Source organism: Plasmodium gallinaceum (assembly GCF_900005855.1).
Source record: "Plasmodium gallinaceum strain 8A genome assembly, contig: PGAL8A_v1_108, whole genome shotgun sequence".
Taxonomy (NCBI): domain Eukaryota; phylum Apicomplexa; class Aconoidasida; order Haemosporida; family Plasmodiidae; genus Plasmodium; species Plasmodium gallinaceum.
Window position 1 is genome coordinate 542,956 of NW_021628228.1, and position 18,308 is coordinate 561,263.

The window sequence follows — 18,308 nt, forward strand, 5'->3', positions numbered from 1 at the left end:
TAATTTTTTTTTTTTAATAAGTACAAAAGGAATAACTATATTTTTTTTTTTTTTTTTTTTTTTTTTTTTGTTCTAAACTTTTATTTTGTTTATGCTAGACGCTAAATGAATATTTTTTCCTTTTTTTAGGTAGGAATTGTTAAATTCAATTTAATTTTTATATATTCACTCAAAACAACTGTGTAATATTGCCCCTATATTTTTTTTTTATTTTTTTAATTTTTTAAAAATTTTTTTTTTTGAGATTCTTTATAATTATATATTGTTTTAATATCACCTCTTCTTTTTATTGTATAATACAATATGATTAAATATCATGTAAATTCACATTTGAATAAATATTATAGAAAATAAAAACATAAAAAATATATACATATATACATATGATATTTTAATTATGGGTAATTATAAAAATTAATATAGATTTAGAATATTTATTATTTTTAAATGTATCTTTATTATTGAATGTCTTTTATGTTTATGAATATATTTTGTTTTGCATGTATTTTATTATTAGACCAAAATACACTTTTGTGTAATTCTTTAGATTATTAATATTTTTTTTTTATATTTATCTTTGTTATGGTTTTTTTTTTTTTTTTTTTTTCCAATATTAAATATTATGAAATAATAATTTTCTATCCATCATAGTAGGAGATAAATGTCTGTCTATATATATACATTTATTTGTTTATTGTTCCTTTTTTAATTGTTTTCCATAGATTTGCTTACTTTTTGTTAATTATCTTTTTTGTTTTTCATTTATATTTACAATCTTAGTAATTTATAAATGACAACAATATAATATTTTTTAACTTTTTTTTTTATAACATTAATATTCTAAGTTAATTTTTTTGAAATTCTTTCTAATTTATATATTACACAAATGTAATATATTTTCAAAAAAAAATATTTATATATATATATATTTTTTTTTTATATACCAACATATGTGTTTCTTTATATAGATGTAACAATTTTAGATTATTTAAAAATGAGTCATTCATATAGTCATAATAACTTTTCTTTAGATGAAAATGATGAAGGAAAATTAATTCCCAATAAAAAAAACATAAATGGATTCATAAAAATCTACCCTAAAAATAAAAGAAATAGTAATACTTGTGAAAATATCAGAACAAAAAGTTTAAACATAAATAGAAGAGAATGCAAAAATTATAATAGAAATTATACAACAAATAGCATGAGAAACTCTAGATTATTAAGTCATGAATATATAGATGAAATTTTGAGAATTGATAAATATATACAGCACCCATATAGCATAAATAATAATTATGATAAAAAAAAGTGGATAAATGCTCATAATTTGAGAAATAGAATGAAAGAATATGATATTATGACGAGAAAAAAATTATATGAAAATAACATTATTAATAAAAAAGCAAAATTTGATAGAGAAAGATATGTCATTTTAAATAGGATCCCTATATTCAGAGAGGCATTCCCTATAGAAAAAGACCCATCAGATAAAAATAAAGAAGCTATAATTCGTACTTATTTAAAAACACATGCTTCATATTTACTTTCAGAAAGTAAAAAAAACAAAAAGAATTTCAGAAAAAAAAAAAAATTTAATAATTCATCAAACTTTTACGTAGAAAAAAACAATCCATTTAATTATATTAATTATAAACAAAATAATAATAAATTTTCAGAAAATTATAAAAATGGAGATTCATCTTATAACTTACAGAAAAAAAAAAACAATGAAAAAATAAAAAATAGAAGTAAGACACCATTTACAAATAGAAATTTAAATGATTGTGAAATTGTAATAAATGGAATATATAATAAAGTAAGTAATGTAGATGAAAGAAGAAATTTTCCTAAAACTAGTTCTAGACAGCTTTCTGATAATCATAGTACAAATAATAAGATACATCTAAACATAAAAAATTTTCCAAAAGGCCTTTTTAATGATAATGAAAAAAGAGAATCTTGTGAATGGAATTCAAATATAACAAAAATAAATATGTGTAATTCTAATAACATTAGGAATTCAAATATTTATGATTATTCAAATGAATGTAAAAATAAAAACACTAATGATAACTCAGAGAGAAATACATATTATGAGATAAATTCACGTGACAATTTTTCTAATCAGTCTAATTATACTGATGAATGCTTAACTAAATTATCAGATAATTCAAAAGATTTCTATACAAAAAATAATATAAAAAATGATAATATTTTTAAAAAAGATAGATATTCTTTATTAGGAAAAATTAAAAATAATAAAGATGTGAAAGTTAAGCTAGTTTTAAATAAAGTATGAGAAATAAAAAAAAAAAAAAAAAAAAAGGAAAAAATTAATTTAGTAAAATAATAATAATAAATAAATAAGTAAAATGAAAAATTAAAAAACATACAAAAAAAAAAAAAAAAAAAAATAAAAAATAAAAAAATAAAATATAAATAAAAGATTAAAAATATTTATATAGGTAAATATTAAATTATATAATTTCTTTAATATAAGAGCTACTTGTAATTTCGGTAACTCATTTAAGTTATTTTGAAGTATATATTATCATATTCATATGTTTTTATCCTAATTGATTAGAAATAAAAATATATATAATTTTTTACACTTTTATTGAAGTTAATAATTATTGAGTATTTTTGTTTTTATTTATTTTTTAATTTTTAAAAAATAAATATTTCATCTTATTTTATAATTTTTTTTTTTTTTTTTTTTTTATCTAAAATAAAAATAGTACTATAACAATAAGTTTTTTTTTTTAAATAAAAAAAAACTAGAATTGTTGTTTTTTATATCCCTTAATTTCTTTTATATATATTATATTTTACATAAAAAAATATCCCTTATTTACTTTCCTCCACAACAGCAATATTTTATAATTTTAAAAATAAGTACAAAAATAAAATTTATTACGTTTTTAAATAATAAAGTTATAAGACGATAAATAATATATATGAATACTAGAACTGATATACATTTTAAAAGTTTAATAATTATTAATCTTTTTAATTTGCCTGCATCATATCTTTTTTCTTTTTCATTTCTTAAACTACCTTTATCTCTTTGATTAACTGAATACAAGTTGCTACCTTTCATTCCTTTTATTAAGTAATTTATAGCATCAAATATAAAATTGCTTTTTTTTATTATTTCTATATTATTTATTAAATCATCTCCATAAAATTTTAATTTATACGTATCATCTTCAAATTTTTTTATGTTAAATGTATCCATTAGTAAATTATTTCTAATTTCTTCATTAGTAGCAATTTTAAAAGTTCTTATTAAATCATCATCTTCCTTTTTTGTGATCCCATTGTTCATCGGATAAGTATAACTTGTAGAAGTAGATAAAGTACTAATCTCCGGATTCTTTTTAAAATTTTCAACAAAATCAGCAACTTTTTCTGAATTAAGATAAAGTATTAAACTTATTGAAAAAAAAAATAAAAGAACATAAATATTATTTTTTGATTTTTTTTCTTTTTTTTTTTTGCTTTTTATATGTGATTTGCCGCGATGGTTACAAGAATACTTATCATTATGACGTCCCATTGTAATAATTCAAAAAAATAAAATAAAATAAAATAATAATAATAAAATTATTATTATTATTATACAGCTAACAAAAGCATTTTCAATACATAGGATATTCCATTTTTAGAAGAATATAATTTTGTTTTTTTAACAGAGGATTATAATAAAGCTTCAATCGTGAAAAACACATTTTTTTTTTTAATATTCTTTCACATATATATTATTTTAGCTGTAATTTTTTTTTTTTTTTTTTTTTTGTCTTATTTTTAAAATGACGAAAAAAAAAAATTACTAGAATTGTACATTTATATGTTAAAATTTTTTTTTATATTCATTAATATTTTTATATAGATAAAATTTGAATATATAATTTTAGATAGACTTTCATAAATAAATAAAAAAAGCCTTCCTTTTATTTGTTTCTATGTTTATCTTATCTTTTAAATTTTAAATTTATTGGCATCTTATTTTGTAAAGAAATATATAGATAAAACTAAAAATCAATAAAACTTTTTTTCTACCTTTTTTTATGAAAAATTTTTTTTATTTTAACATATTTTAATAAAAATTCTTTTAGGAGGAGAGTTATTTTATTTATTTTTTTTTTTTTTTTTATCTAAAAGTTATTAATAGTATATGTTAGATAAGAATTTTTTTGTATTTTTCTTATGGAAAATTTATATTCGAAGATATTCGAAAAATTTATTTTTGTACATATATAAACATATAAAAAATTAATTAAAAAATTTTTTTTTAATAAAAAAAGTCATATACAAATAAAAAATATATTTTTTTTTTTTATTATTCTATATTGTTTGTTTTTGTTAAAACGTTTAAAAAATTTTATTTCATATGTAATCCATAATGAAATTATTAAATTTTTAATTTATTCATATAATTATATATATATATATATAAAATGTACCTGATAAAATAATATTTTAATTTAATATTTTGATACAATAAATCTAATTCAGTAAAATAATTCTTAAAAATTTCATACTTTTTATTTTCTTAAGATAAAATTATTCAGTTTATATATTTGTTTTGCTTTTTTTTTCTTTTTTTTTTAATTAATAAATATGAATAAAAATGATATGAACTATAGTATTTTAAATAATTACGATAAACAAAAAGTAATTGAAGAATCAAATAATTATTTAAAATCAATATCGCATAAAAATAGCAATGCTAGTGATTTTAAAACATATGTAGATGATACCTTACATGAGAATAATGATGAAAACAGTTCAGATAAAAAAATACAAATAGAGGAAGTATTTACTCTTGAAATTTTAATAAAGATATTAAGTAAAATTTTTTTAAAAGGTAACTACTGTATAACAAAAGAAGATATAAATATAAAAAATTGTAAAGTTAAGATATTTGAATCAAAGAATCATTTGAGAAATGTAAAGGATGAAGACGATAATTTTATAAATATAATATTTTATTTTTTAAATAAGAATTATTTATTTTTTATAATATATTGTTTAAATAAAAAAAATGTTGTTTACTTGAATTTTTTTAATCCATTATTATATGAAAAAGAAAAAATAGAAGTATTTAATTTATTTTTTATAAATAACTTTTTTCCACATATTATATTTGGATTAAATAATGGTAAGGTGCTTTTATATAACCATGAAGGAATTATTTGTATGCATAATAAATTTATTGAAAGTAAAATTAAAAATATTTTTATAGAAAATCAAAAAGATTATATTTTATTTTTGCATGAAAATAATATTATTGTTAATTCTAACACACATATAATTAAAAGTGCGATAGAAAAAAATTTGAAGATTTTACCATTTGATTATATATTTAGTATAAATAAAAATATATGCATAAATCATATAATTTTAAGATGTGATAATTCAAATGATTTTTATAAAAAAGATGTATATTCAATGTATAACAAAGACGATTTAATATGTTACCTAAATAACACTATAAAGAATATTCCTAATAACAACAACACTAATATTAATTACATAGTTACATCAAACAGTACAACATTATCTATTTTTAATATTGTAAAACAAAATTGCCAAAATGAATTTTTAAGTAGAAAAGAAAATTTTAGTATATCAGAAAAAATAAGTTCAAAAATAAATAGTTTTATAAAAAATATATTTACAAAAAGAAGCGAAAGTAACGACATAAATGCATTAAATAATAATAGTAGTACAATAGATATACTTAACTCAAATATTGTTCATTGTTTTAATGATCCTAAAAGAAATATAATAGATATTTGTATATGCCCATGGAATTCATATTTAATTTTAGCTCTAGATAATCTAGGAAGAATATCTTTGTTTAATATATCAACATTAAATATTTTATATATATGGAAAAGTTACAGATCTGCATTTATGGCTTTTGTTGAAAAAATAAGTCCTTCAAACGATCAGAAACCTTTTTATGATTTAAATTCTAATTATTTCAATAAAGGAATATTATTTTATTTAAAAACAAGAAATTTAATTGAGATTTGGGATTTTAATACATTGAATAAAATATATAGTGTAAGAACATACGAAGATCCTACATTTTTGAAGATTTTTTTTGTTGATAATAATTCACCAAATAAAATTTTCTTTTTTAACTCAAATCATCATGTATTTTTAATGAACACAAAATTTGAGCTTTTTTATTTAAAATGGATATAAAATTTTATAAATCTATTAATACCATTACCTTATAAAAAATTTTAATTGTATGAAAAACATTATTAATATTTTATAATTATAATTAGCATTATTATAATATATCAAGTAATTGTAAGTCAAAAAATTATAATAGTTATAGTATTTTTTCATTATGGTTATCCCTTTTTTCATAATATCCTTTTTTATACGAGCTTTAGTTTTTTTTTAACTTTAATTCTTATTATGTGAAATATCTTTTATTTTTAGTATATTTTTGTTATTAAAACAGAATTTTTTTTTTTTTTTTTTGTTATTAATTTTTTTTATTTTTAATCTAGATAATCATTTTATTTTATCTATAAAAAGTATATATAATATAGATAAACACTTTATCTTTTATTTTATTTTTTATTTTAATTTTTTTTTTTTTTTTTTTTGTATTTATATTTATTTTAGACTTGTTCAATTTATTTTAGTTATTCTAAATTAATTAAATTAAGCTGCTTAAATAGAATGAATAATATTATAAAACATAAAATATTATATTTGCTTTCTTATAATATAAATATATCTCAGTATATTTTATAAATAAAAATAAAATATACATTGAATGTATTATTTTATCTACTCAAAAAAAAGGAAAAAATGAAAGAAAAAATTATATATATATATATATATGTAATAATCAATTAATGTTGATATTAAGTAACATAAATAGGTCATAAATGTATTACTCAAATGAAAGTTTAACTATAAAAAAAAAAAAAAAAAAAATTATATATATGTTCTTATAATAACTAAAATTGCAGCAATTGTTATTATTATTTTTTTTTTTTTTTTTTTTTTTTTTTTTTATNTAATGTTGATATTAAGTAACATAAATAGGTCATAAATGTATTACTCAAATGAAAGTTTAACTATAAAAAAAAAAAAAAAAAAAATTATATATATGTTCTTATAATAACTAAAATTGCAGCAATTGTTATTATTATTTTTTTTTTTTTTTTTTTTTTTTTTTTTTTTATAATTAATCCTATGATATGCTATTTACTTTTATAAATAAACTTATTAATTTCATAATTATTTTTTTATTTCATTTTGATTTTGAATTAAACTTTTAAGTGCCTAACAAAATAGAAAATATACACAAAAATAATGTAAAATATTCAATAAATATTTATATAATAAAATACAATTTATATATATATATATATAAATATATACTTCTAAAAAATAATTCTTTAAATTTTATAAAATAAAGAAGTTGTATATAATTGAAAATAAATAATATATATTGTTAAAGTCTTTAACTTTATTCTTTTTTTCATACCATTAATGTTTCATTAGTAGTCATATCTGATTCAGGATATCTCATATTAAATTTATCTTTTTTCTGAAATTTTTTTTTGTTAAAATCATTAAAAGAGGAACGATGTTGTTGAATAGGTTGTGACGGATAATACTGCTGAGAATGATAATTTATATATTTATTATTTTGATTAAAATTTTTTGAAGTATTAAAAGTTTTATTATTTTGATTCTTCGAAGCTTTTAATAATGATTTTAAGGAATCCAAAACATTATTAACTTTAGCGTTTTGTATACTTTCAGATATGTAATTACTAGAATTTGAAGGAATTTTATTATCATTATATTCATATTCATTATCTAAACGTAATAATGAATTTATTATAGGTGTAATATTAATATTACACTGAGCAGCATTTTTATTTTTAAATGAATCAAAATTATTATAAGAATGTGCATAATTATCTATATTAGAACTATTTATATTATTATAATTATTAAATGAATTCAGATTCAGTGAGGATTTACAGTTGTCTTGTAAATTATAATTATTTAAAATATCTTTGTTCTTCAATGATTTTTTATGCATAATTAAATGATCTATATTATTTCCATCATTCATATAGTTATCTATAAAATTTTTTTTATATGTAATATTATCCATAGAATAATATTTATTATTTCCATTATAATAATTTGTGTTTAAATTATTAATGTAAGATTGTTGTTGCTCTAGTTGCTCTTGTGGCAAACTATTAGAATTAAACGCTTTAAAAATTTCTAATATTTTTTTCCCTGCTTCTTTTGAATATAATTCTTTTTCTGTTAAATTATTTTTATCAATGTTAATGCTACTACTACTTTGGCAGTTGGTATCAAAAAAACCAAGAGAATTTCTTTTTTCTAAATTATCCATACTTTTTCGCTCTTTTAACATGGATATTTGCTTTATTAAGAGTTCAGCAACTGTATTACTAATTTTTTCTTCATTGCTTCCTGTATTAGTTATATCTATATTAAAAGAATTACCATTTTTATTATAAATGTCATTTTCATAGTTTCTATTAATGTTAAAAGATTTTTGGTTACTCTTTAAATCAGTATCTGATTGCATATTTTTATTACTTAAATATTTTAATATATCTATATTTTCATTAACGTTAATATTATTGTTCTTAAACCATTTTGCAAAATTACTTTTGGTTAAATTTTCTTCTTCATTATCTTTAAATATGCTATAACTGTTATCATTCAGGTTTAAGTTATTTTTTTGTTTCTCATTATTTTTTGAATATTTTTTTATATCACCTAAGGTAAATATATCATAGTTATTTTTCTTTGGATAATGTGATGGATTATCCCAATATTTTTCAGAATTATTTTTTCTTACATTTATTTTATCACTATATTCAAAATCCATTAAGAGATCTTTTTCTTTTTTTGGAAAATTTAAACTTCTATCATATTTATTTGATAGGATTTTATTATTAAAATTATTATTTGAATTATAGAAATCTTGCCCAGTTAAATGCATTTTTCCTTCTTTATCAATGTATATATTATTAACTGGTAGATTATAACATTTATCATCTAAATTTTTAAAAATTTTCGTATTTAAATTATTTACAGAATTTAAAGAATAACTATGGTTCCTAACTTGAGAATTATCATCAGTATATGTATTTCGTATTCTAATATTATTAGTTATATTGTTATTGGTGATATTACTATTATTGTTAGTAGTAGTGGAATTAGTCAATGTATTAGTATTATTTCTATCTTTAAGAAATTTTCCTGAAATGCATTTTGAAAATTTTCTTTCTTTCAAAAAGCAATTTTTATTTAATATTTCATCAGAATCATTTTCGAAATCATAATTTAAAAAACGTAACAATAGTAATTCATGCAAATCATATTTTAAGCATACTTGTTTAGTGCTTTTTTCATAATAAGTTATTTCATCTGTGTCATCATAATCTTTTTTTTCATCTAAATTCTCTTTCTTATTTACATCATCATAATAATAATGATATAAGGGAGTATATGAATTATAATTTTTATCATATATTACATCAGTACTAATTGTAGTTATTCTTTTATATTTATAAATATGTCTATATGTTAATTTATAAATATTATTGTAACATTTATATATTATATTACCATTCTTATCAATTATATTATCACATGATGAATTAATTGGGTTATCAGTACCTCTATTATCTATTATACTAAAATTTTTTAAATTCTCTTTTTCCATTTAAAAAGAAGAAAAAAAGTATATTAAAAAAAAAGATAAAAAAAAAAATATATATATATATATACATATATATATTTACCTAATTTCTTTATATATCATTAAATTATGAATAATTTCTTTTATTTCACAAATAATAAATTAAATTGAATAAAGTTAAACACAAATAATATTAAAAATTAATATAAAAAAAAATTATATATATACATACATATATATATATATATATATATATAAATATATATATGTATTTGAAGATAATCTCAAACATATATTTATTAAAGTTTTCAAAAAAAATCTTATGTATACATGAAAAAAAAAAAAATTTATATCCCTACGTTATTTATGAGAGTAAAAAAAAATAAAATAGATTAAAATGTAGTAATTATTTCATTAAACGAAAAAAAAAAAAAAAAATTAAAATTATAATAATTTCAATATAAAGAAAAATAATAACTATAAAAATATGTATATATATATATATACTTTATAAATAATATACACACTGAATATCTTAAAAATTATATTTATGTATATTAAAGAAATAATCAAGAATAATGTAAGAAATAAGGTTATTTATTATTTATTTGTGTTTTTCTAATTTATAATTTTTTATTTTAATTTTTTATTTAAATGAATTCTTTTATTATATTATACATTCTTCTATATATATCATATATTATCGCAAATAAACGATAATAGAAAAAAATAAATGTAAATATATAAATGAAATATAAAAAATATTACATATATATATATATATGTAAAATAACAAAAGATTAAATCAAGGTATGTATAATATAAATTAATAAATACATAAACATATGTATATAATAATATAAATATTATTATAATAAAACAGCAAAATAATGAAATAAATTAGCACTAAAATAAATTATTAATTTAAATCATAAATAATTTTCTCTTTTTTTAAAATATAATTAAAGTATTTGTTATTCTTATATGTTTATCAAGTAATGTGTTACCTCTTATTACTTCAAAATTATATATATCGTATTATTATTATTATTAAAAGAAAAAAAAAAAAAAAAAAGAATAGTAATAAGAAAAACAAAAGGACAAAATGTAAAAATTTATATTATATACTTCTTGGTAGAAATATGCTTTATATATATATTTTGTTTTTATTGTATTTTTACACAAAATAAAACATGAATATTATGTTTTTTTTTTTAAAAAAATTTTTATTTTTACTTTTTTAATTTTTCGAAAATCAATTATAATGTTTTAAAGATATTTTATATATATCTTTATTATAATAATATTTATTATTCCCCTTCATTTTATCTTCATATTCACAAATTTTTGAAAAAAACTATATATATATATATATATGAATATATATATATGAATATTATTTTGCTTTTGTTTTTTTGGTATTTCTTTTTTTTTTTTTTTTCTTAAATGAAAATGAATTAAGTATAAAACATAAAACTTATGTAAAATACCAAAAGCTTAATGTATTCCTTAAAAAAAATATTGTAAAGTTATATGAAAAATAATATGTATAAAGATGGAATATCAGTGTGTTCTTAAATATTATTTAAGTTATTTAAAATGTTTTCCTTTTTTCTTTTTAATATACTTCTATAAATGTTTAAATATATATATATATATATTTTTTTATAATATGTTAAAAAAATTAAATAAAAATATTTACAAATATATATATATATATATATATATATATGTATATATTTGTAAACTTAATATAACAAAATGGTACAGCTTTTAGATTAACAATATAACTTTTAGTTATATATTTAAAAAAAAATATAAGGATAACATGAAAATTATATATTAAAAATATATATTACAAAAAATGTATTTATAAATTCCTCTTTACTATTATATCTTTTTAAGAAAAATGAAAAAAGCGTGTGTAAAGTTTCTTAAGCAAAAAAAGAATATAAATTATTAACTGAATTATATATATATATATATAGCATGAAGAAGTAAAAAATAATCTTATAATTGTTAACTATTTGATCGAGTTTAATATAATCACAATAAAAGAAAACGAAAAAATTTATTTTAGTATATTTTGTATATATAAAATTAAGGAAAAATAATTTTAAAATATAAAACTTTATAGCATGTAAATGTACATGTGTATTTGTATATACTTAATACATATTATATATATATATATATATGCATATCCATTAAAGTATTTAAAATTTAATTAATAAAATGAATGAATTTCAATTATATAATTCAAAAAATTATTTATACTTCTTTTTTTAATAATAATTAAATTCTTTATAAATTTGTTTAAGAAAAATGACCATAATAAATTATAAGAGAAAAAGAAATGAATAAATAAAATGAAAATATATTTCAGACTTTATATTCAAACAAATGTTAACTATTTAGTTACTCTAAATATAGGAAAAAAAAAATGTCTCATTTTTTTATTTTTATATTTTTTGAAAAATAAAAATATATGTTAAACCTTATTTTTCTACAATAAAAAAAATGAGCTAATCATAAAATAAATATAAATATAGCTTTTTTTATTTTTTTTTTTTTTTTTGTTCATGTTGTAATTTTTGACTATATTTTATATTCTGTATTTACACTTTAGTTGATTTTAGTAAACGTTTTTTTTTTTTTTTTTTTTTTTTTTTTTTAGCTTCTACTGTTCATCATAAGTATAATATTATTAAATTTAAAATAATTGTTTTCAAATAAGTTTTTAGTATATTTATCAATATTTTCTTTTTGTATTAATCTTAAAAATAATTACCGATATATAAACTTTTCATTTTATTAAAAAGCTGCCATATAAATTAAAGAACTTTTTTATAAAAAATTTAACTAAGATATGTAACATTTAAATGAATAAAAAATAGTCGTAAATGATATTCATAATCAAACAAAATTAAATAAACTTGCAATAATAATTAAGACAAAATTATATATAATATTTATAATTTTCAAAACACATTTTTCTTTTTAAATATTATAACCTATAATACAATATAATTTCATTTTACGTAAAATTTATAATAAGAATAAATCAAATAAAAAATAAAAAAATTTTTATTATTAATATAAAAATTTATTTGTATTTGGTTCTGTCGTTATATTTTCTTTAATTAATTTAAAAGATTCTTATAAGTTAAATTACATGAAAATGAAAAACTCTTTATCTTAAAAAAAATCATCTTTCACTGATATAAATAATATTATACTTATAGTTTGTATTTTAACTACTTAAATAAGGATGAAATATTGTTTAATTCATTAAATGTCATAAAAATTAGAAGCTTAAAAAGAATAAAAATAAAATTAATTTTATTATTTTACTATTTTTTTTTTTTTTTTTTGAATGGTTAAAATATTATAAAAGAAAAATATGTTTTATGTTAACAAAAAAAAAATTTTTTTGAATATCTCGTAAAATTTTTTTATTTTTTATATCATTTTTTTAGTAACTTTTTATTAGCAAAAAATTATATATATTTTTCTTCTTTCGAGTGTTCTTTTTTTCTTTTTTTATATATAGTTTTTTTTTTTTTTTTTTTTTTTATATAGTTTTTTTTTTAAATATATATAAAAATTTTTTTTTTATATATACATTTTTTTTTTTTTATATATTAGGTTTTAATGTATTTTAGGATAAAAAAAAATAATGTATAAATATATAAAATGTTTTAAAATCGAAAAAAAATATTTAACAAATTATTTATATATTTTTTTTCTTTAAAATAATAAATAATATTAGAATTATACCATGGATGATGTTTGCGAATTAAGTATAGAAGAAACTAATAAATTAAGAGAAAAATTAGGTTTGAAAAAGTTGGAAATAAAAGAAGATAATACTAAGAAAATAGTTGATAATAAGTCCAATTTGGTTAATGAAGATTTAAATGATAAAAATGAAAAATTAAAAAAAGAAAATAAAATAATTAATAAAGTAGATCCAAAGGAAAGTAACAAAATTAAATCAATAAGCGAATATTATAATGATGACATTAATGATGTAGAATCATGGATAAATAAAACGAGAAAAACAATGAATAAAAGGCTAGCACAAGAATCTATAGAATACAGTGATGATGAAGAAAAAATTAAAAAGAGAAAAAAAAATAAAAAAAATAATTTTGTTAGTTGTGTAAAAGTTGAACATAAAAATGAAGATATAACTGATGACATGATTTTAACATTAAAAGATAAAAGTGTTTTAGATGATGAAGAAGATTGCTTAATAAATGAAGAACTAAATAAAAAAAATATGAAACATTTAATTTCAAAAAATGATGAAACCTACTGGAATAAAAATTATTATGATCCTTTATCATATTATGACGATAATAATAAAACTGTAGGAGATGGATCTTCTATTAATATGATTCCTAAATATGAAGATGAAAAATATTCTTTTGATATAAATATACAATACGATGAAAATAAAGACATGCTTAATAATGAAGTAATAAAAAAACAAGAAGTTCAAAAAAAAGAAAATGATAAAAAAGAAGAAAAAGAAACTAAAGAAAGAGATGAGAAGAATAATTTAGATAATATTTTAAAATTAAAGAAAAGAAAAATTAAAAATATAAGAAAAAGAAAGAAAGATGCTTGGGATTTCCTCTACAGCGAAAAAGAGGAAAATGAAGAAAAAGGGAATAAAACAGAAGAAAATGAAATTAAGAAAAATGAAAGTACTGATATTTTAGATGATGTTATTAAAAAAATACGAGAAGAACAGGCCAATATGGAATTTAATTATTTTGATGATGTATTTAGTGAAAATGAAGAAGACAAAGAGTTATATGAACTTTTACAAAAAGGTAATAATTTAAAAAAAATAAAAAAAGAAAATAATTATCAAAATGAACTGTTAAAATACATAGTAATAAATGACAAAGAAAAAAAATCAAACGATGAAAAAAATGATAATATTATAAAATTAACAAATGCATCTGAATTTTGTAAAAATATCTCCTTACCAAGAGATATACATGAAAATGAAAAAAAAATGAAATCAAAAAAAAATGAAAAAGAACATGTGAATGAAGATTTTCTTTCATCAAAAAATCTATTAAAAGAAAATATTAATGAAGACATATTAAAAAATACATATGACGATGAAGAAATAATAAAAAATGAAGAAGAAAACGAAGAAAAAAAAAATAGCAAATTTGATTACGATGAAGATCCATGTGATGAAATTTCATCGGGGGGGGCATCGAAGATTTTTAATGAAATAGAGTTAGATGAAGGATTATATGGTGCTTTAAAATATTTAAAAACAAAAGGAGAATTAAATATTGAAGACAAAATATATAAGAACCCTGAAAATAAACCATTACATATGTCAACTGAGAAAAATGATATAAAATTAGATTATAAAAATGATTTAGGAAAGGTTATGACCCCAAAAGAAACTTTTCGCTATATATCATGGATTTTTCACGGAAAAAAACAAGGTAAAAATAAATTAGAAAAAAAAATTAAGAGATTAGAAATTGAACGAAGATTTAAGGAAAATCCAATCGATTCTTTACCAACATTAAATGTCTTAAAAAAATATCAGCAAATACAAAAAAAATCATATTTTACATTATCAAGCAATAATTAAAAAAATATATTTTTTTTATTTATTCATACATATAACTCTTTTTATATCTTTATTATTCCTTATTATATATATACCTATATTTATATTTTTTGATTACTTTCAAAAAATTTTTACTATTTTATTTATATTTTTTATATGTATCTATATATTTCTCATAATTTAAAAAATGTAATTTTCTTAAAAATATATTTCATTTTCCTATTCTTTTATATATACATAATTTTTATATAAGTAAATGAAAACTTTTATTTATTACTTGTTTCTATATACTTTGATTAATAATTTTTTTTTTTTTTTTTTAATAACAATTTTATTTTATAATTTGTTTTGTTTTCTTTTCTTTTCATTTTTAATTCCATTTTACTATTTTTTTTTTTTTTTTTTTTTTTTTTTTTGTATAGAAAATGAAATTTTTTATTTTAGAATACATCATAAAATGATTTTTTAAAATAATTAAAAACAAAAAAAAATATAATTTTATAATTTGTAAAAAAATTATTACTGAGTACATTTTGAAATTAGTTTTTATTCTCTACTTGTCTTTTTTAATTACTTATGTTTTTTTCTTTTTTTCTTGAATATATTTATGAAGTTTTTCATTAAATTTTTTGCAAATACTTATTTGCTCAAATAAATGAATCAATAATGGTTTTCCCATAATTAATATACTGTTGTATTCTTCCTAAAAAAAAAAAAAAAAAAAATTACAAAAAATTAAGATGGTATACAAAATACGAAAGTATAATATATAGTTAAAATAGTTAATAAAAAATGTAATTATAATTTAATTATTATGATGATAACTTTTTTTATTTTATTTTTTTATTATACCTGCTTAGCTTGTATTTCATCTTTTATTTTCGATAAATTTTCGAGGATTTTATTTCTTTTGTTTTGTTCGGGAATATATGATGTATAAAATAAGTTAAGTAAATAATTAATTTTAAGATGATATTCTTTTACAATATCAATTATATGTTTCTCATAATCAATTGTTCCTATTAATAAGGACTGATTATTCTGACACTTTTTTGTATTTAAAACGAATAGTTGTCTACCTGAAAAGAAAAATAATAAGGTACAAAATTATTCTTTTGGTTCTATTTATTTTTATATTATTATTTAATTTTTTTTTTTTTTTTTTTTTTTTTTTGAAGATCACTTTTTACCTATATTGAAAAGTTCTGAATAATTTTTTTTATTTTGTTGTTTATTGCTTTTTAAATCGTCCATGAAACTTTCAAAATTATTATTTAAATAATCTTTATTTTCTAATAATTGATCATTAATATTTTCGTCATCACATATATTTTTTTTTTTTTCTAAGTTGAAATATAATTCTTGCTTCCGTTCAACTAAAGTTAAATCTGTGTCATCTATTTTTTCTTTTAAATCATCATAAAACTTTTTGAAAGTAAATTTTTTATCTTTCATAATATTTATACAATAATTATTAAACTTGTTAATTAATAAATTATATGAATTATTATTATTTCTTATTAATTTTTCATTCGTAAATATTCCAAAACCTTCTAAGTTTTCTTCCTTAAAATAGTAATTATTTTTAAATAATATATTTTTTTTATTATGGGATTTTGTAGATAAATATTCTTTTAATATACATTTTTCTAAACTTCCTTTTATATCTTGATTTAAGTTTTCTAAATTATATGATAAATGTTCAAAAGTATTTTCGTCTTTTATATTTAAAAAATTTTTATTTGTTATAACGTCTTTTTCATTTTTATCACAAAAAAATAAATGACTATATCTGTTGTTAAATAAAAAAAACCAAAATTTATTTTCACTTAATATATTATTTTCAATATAATAATCATATAACTTTTTTAATTCTTGATTTTCTGATAAAATTAATTTACTTACTTCTTTATTTATTTCAACATTTTTAGAATTTTTCTGTTCTTCTGATATGAATATAGGTTCCTTTAGTATATTGATATCATCATTGGAGTAAATGTTTTTATGCTCATAAATGTAATTTTTATGTAAATTATAAAATTCTTTATCGTTTAATATTTTATTTTGTATGCATAAATCATATAAACTTTTTAAATGAGTATCAACATCAAATATTTTATTTAATAAATAGCTTTCATTAATATTTAAGTTTTCATTATTTTCATCACTATCGTGACTTTCACTATCCCCTATTATGTCTTTTATTTCTTCATTTTTTATTTTTTTATTTTCTTCTTTTTCAATAAATTTATTACTTCCTTCATTTTCTTTAATACAACTTCTATTATTTTCATTGTTTAAATTTACTTCTTCATTATTTAATTTTTTATGAATTGTATTACTTATTTCTAATTCTTCATATACCTTATAATTATTTTTTATTAAATTTAAATTAAAATTTATATATAAATGACTTTTTAAATTATTTTTATTTAAATAATTAATTATTTCTGATATATTGTTGTAATCCTTTTCATTAAAAAATTCAAAAATAAATGTTTCTGTATTGTTATAATCATGAAAACAAAAATTATTTTTGTTATTTGTTTTAGCAAATGTAAAACGTATTTTATTTTTTTTTTTTGATTTTTCTGTTTTTTTCCAACTGAATACACAAATTTTTAAGTCAATATCATCAATCAAAAACAGTGAATTATTTTCATCCTTAACCTTTTTTGTATTTTCAGATATATATATAAGAAATTTATTTGTTAAATATAAATCCCCTTTTTCATTATTATATAAAACTTCAAATGAATCTAATATTTTTTCTTCTTCCATTAAAAATTATTTGCATTATTCTCTAAATTTTATTAAATTTGATTTTAAAAAATCCTTCAAATTAGTTCATTTATTTTTCTTTTTTATTTACTTTAATAAATATATATATATTTATATACATTTAATAAAGAACTTTTTTTTTTCTTTTTTTATTTGTTTAAGTAAATA

General features: G+C 16.3%; 6 protein-coding genes across 6 annotated transcripts; 3 read left to right on the forward strand and 3 right to left on the reverse strand.

Annotated features, from left to right (window-relative positions):
* Positions 1 to 994: 994 nt before the first annotated feature.
* Positions 995 to 2,302, forward strand: PGAL8A_00392200 (conserved Plasmodium protein, unknown function; the record flags this gene model as incomplete). Its single annotated transcript, XM_028670270.1, has 1 exon — positions 995 to 2,302. One exon carries the CDS (start codon positions 995 to 997, stop codon positions 2,300 to 2,302), a length of 1,308 nt encoding a protein of 435 aa, XP_028527039.1.
* Positions 2,303 to 2,854: 552 nt separating this feature from the next.
* Positions 2,855 to 3,562, reverse strand: PGAL8A_00392300 (conserved Plasmodium protein, unknown function; the record flags this gene model as incomplete). Its single annotated transcript, XM_028670271.1, has 1 exon — positions 2,855 to 3,562. The coding sequence occupies one exon, from the start codon at positions 3,560 to 3,562 to the stop codon at positions 2,855 to 2,857; it is 708 nt and encodes a 235-aa protein (XP_028527040.1).
* Positions 3,563 to 4,626: 1,064 nt separating this feature from the next.
* PGAL8A_00392400 (conserved Plasmodium protein, unknown function) lies at positions 4,627 to 6,222 on the forward strand (the record flags this gene model as incomplete). The annotated part of the gene is made up of 1 exon (XM_028670272.1): positions 4,627 to 6,222. The coding sequence occupies one exon, from the start codon at positions 4,627 to 4,629 to the stop codon at positions 6,220 to 6,222; it is 1,596 nt and encodes a 531-aa protein (XP_028527041.1).
* A 1,059-nt stretch (positions 6,223 to 7,281) lies between these two features.
* PGAL8A_00392500 (conserved Plasmodium protein, unknown function) lies at positions 7,282 to 9,769 on the reverse strand (the record flags this gene model as incomplete). The annotated part of the gene is made up of 2 exons (XM_028670273.1): positions 7,282 to 7,326; positions 7,532 to 9,769. 2 exons carry the CDS (start codon positions 9,767 to 9,769, stop codon positions 7,282 to 7,284), a joined length of 2,283 nt encoding a protein of 760 aa, XP_028527042.1.
* Positions 9,770 to 13,526: 3,757 nt separating this feature from the next.
* Positions 13,527 to 15,380, forward strand: SART1 (U4/U6.U5 tri-snRNP-associated protein 1, putative; the record flags this gene model as incomplete). The annotated part of the gene is made up of 1 exon (XM_028670274.1): positions 13,527 to 15,380. The coding sequence occupies one exon, from the start codon at positions 13,527 to 13,529 to the stop codon at positions 15,378 to 15,380; it is 1,854 nt and encodes a 617-aa protein (XP_028527043.1).
* A 553-nt stretch (positions 15,381 to 15,933) lies between these two features.
* PGAL8A_00392700 (conserved Plasmodium protein, unknown function) lies at positions 15,934 to 18,140 on the reverse strand (the record flags this gene model as incomplete). Its single annotated transcript, XM_028670275.1, has 3 exons — positions 15,934 to 16,062; positions 16,212 to 16,438; positions 16,550 to 18,140. 3 exons carry the CDS (start codon positions 18,138 to 18,140, stop codon positions 15,934 to 15,936), a joined length of 1,947 nt encoding a protein of 648 aa, XP_028527044.1.
* Between the last annotated feature and the right edge of the window lie 168 nt (positions 18,141 to 18,308).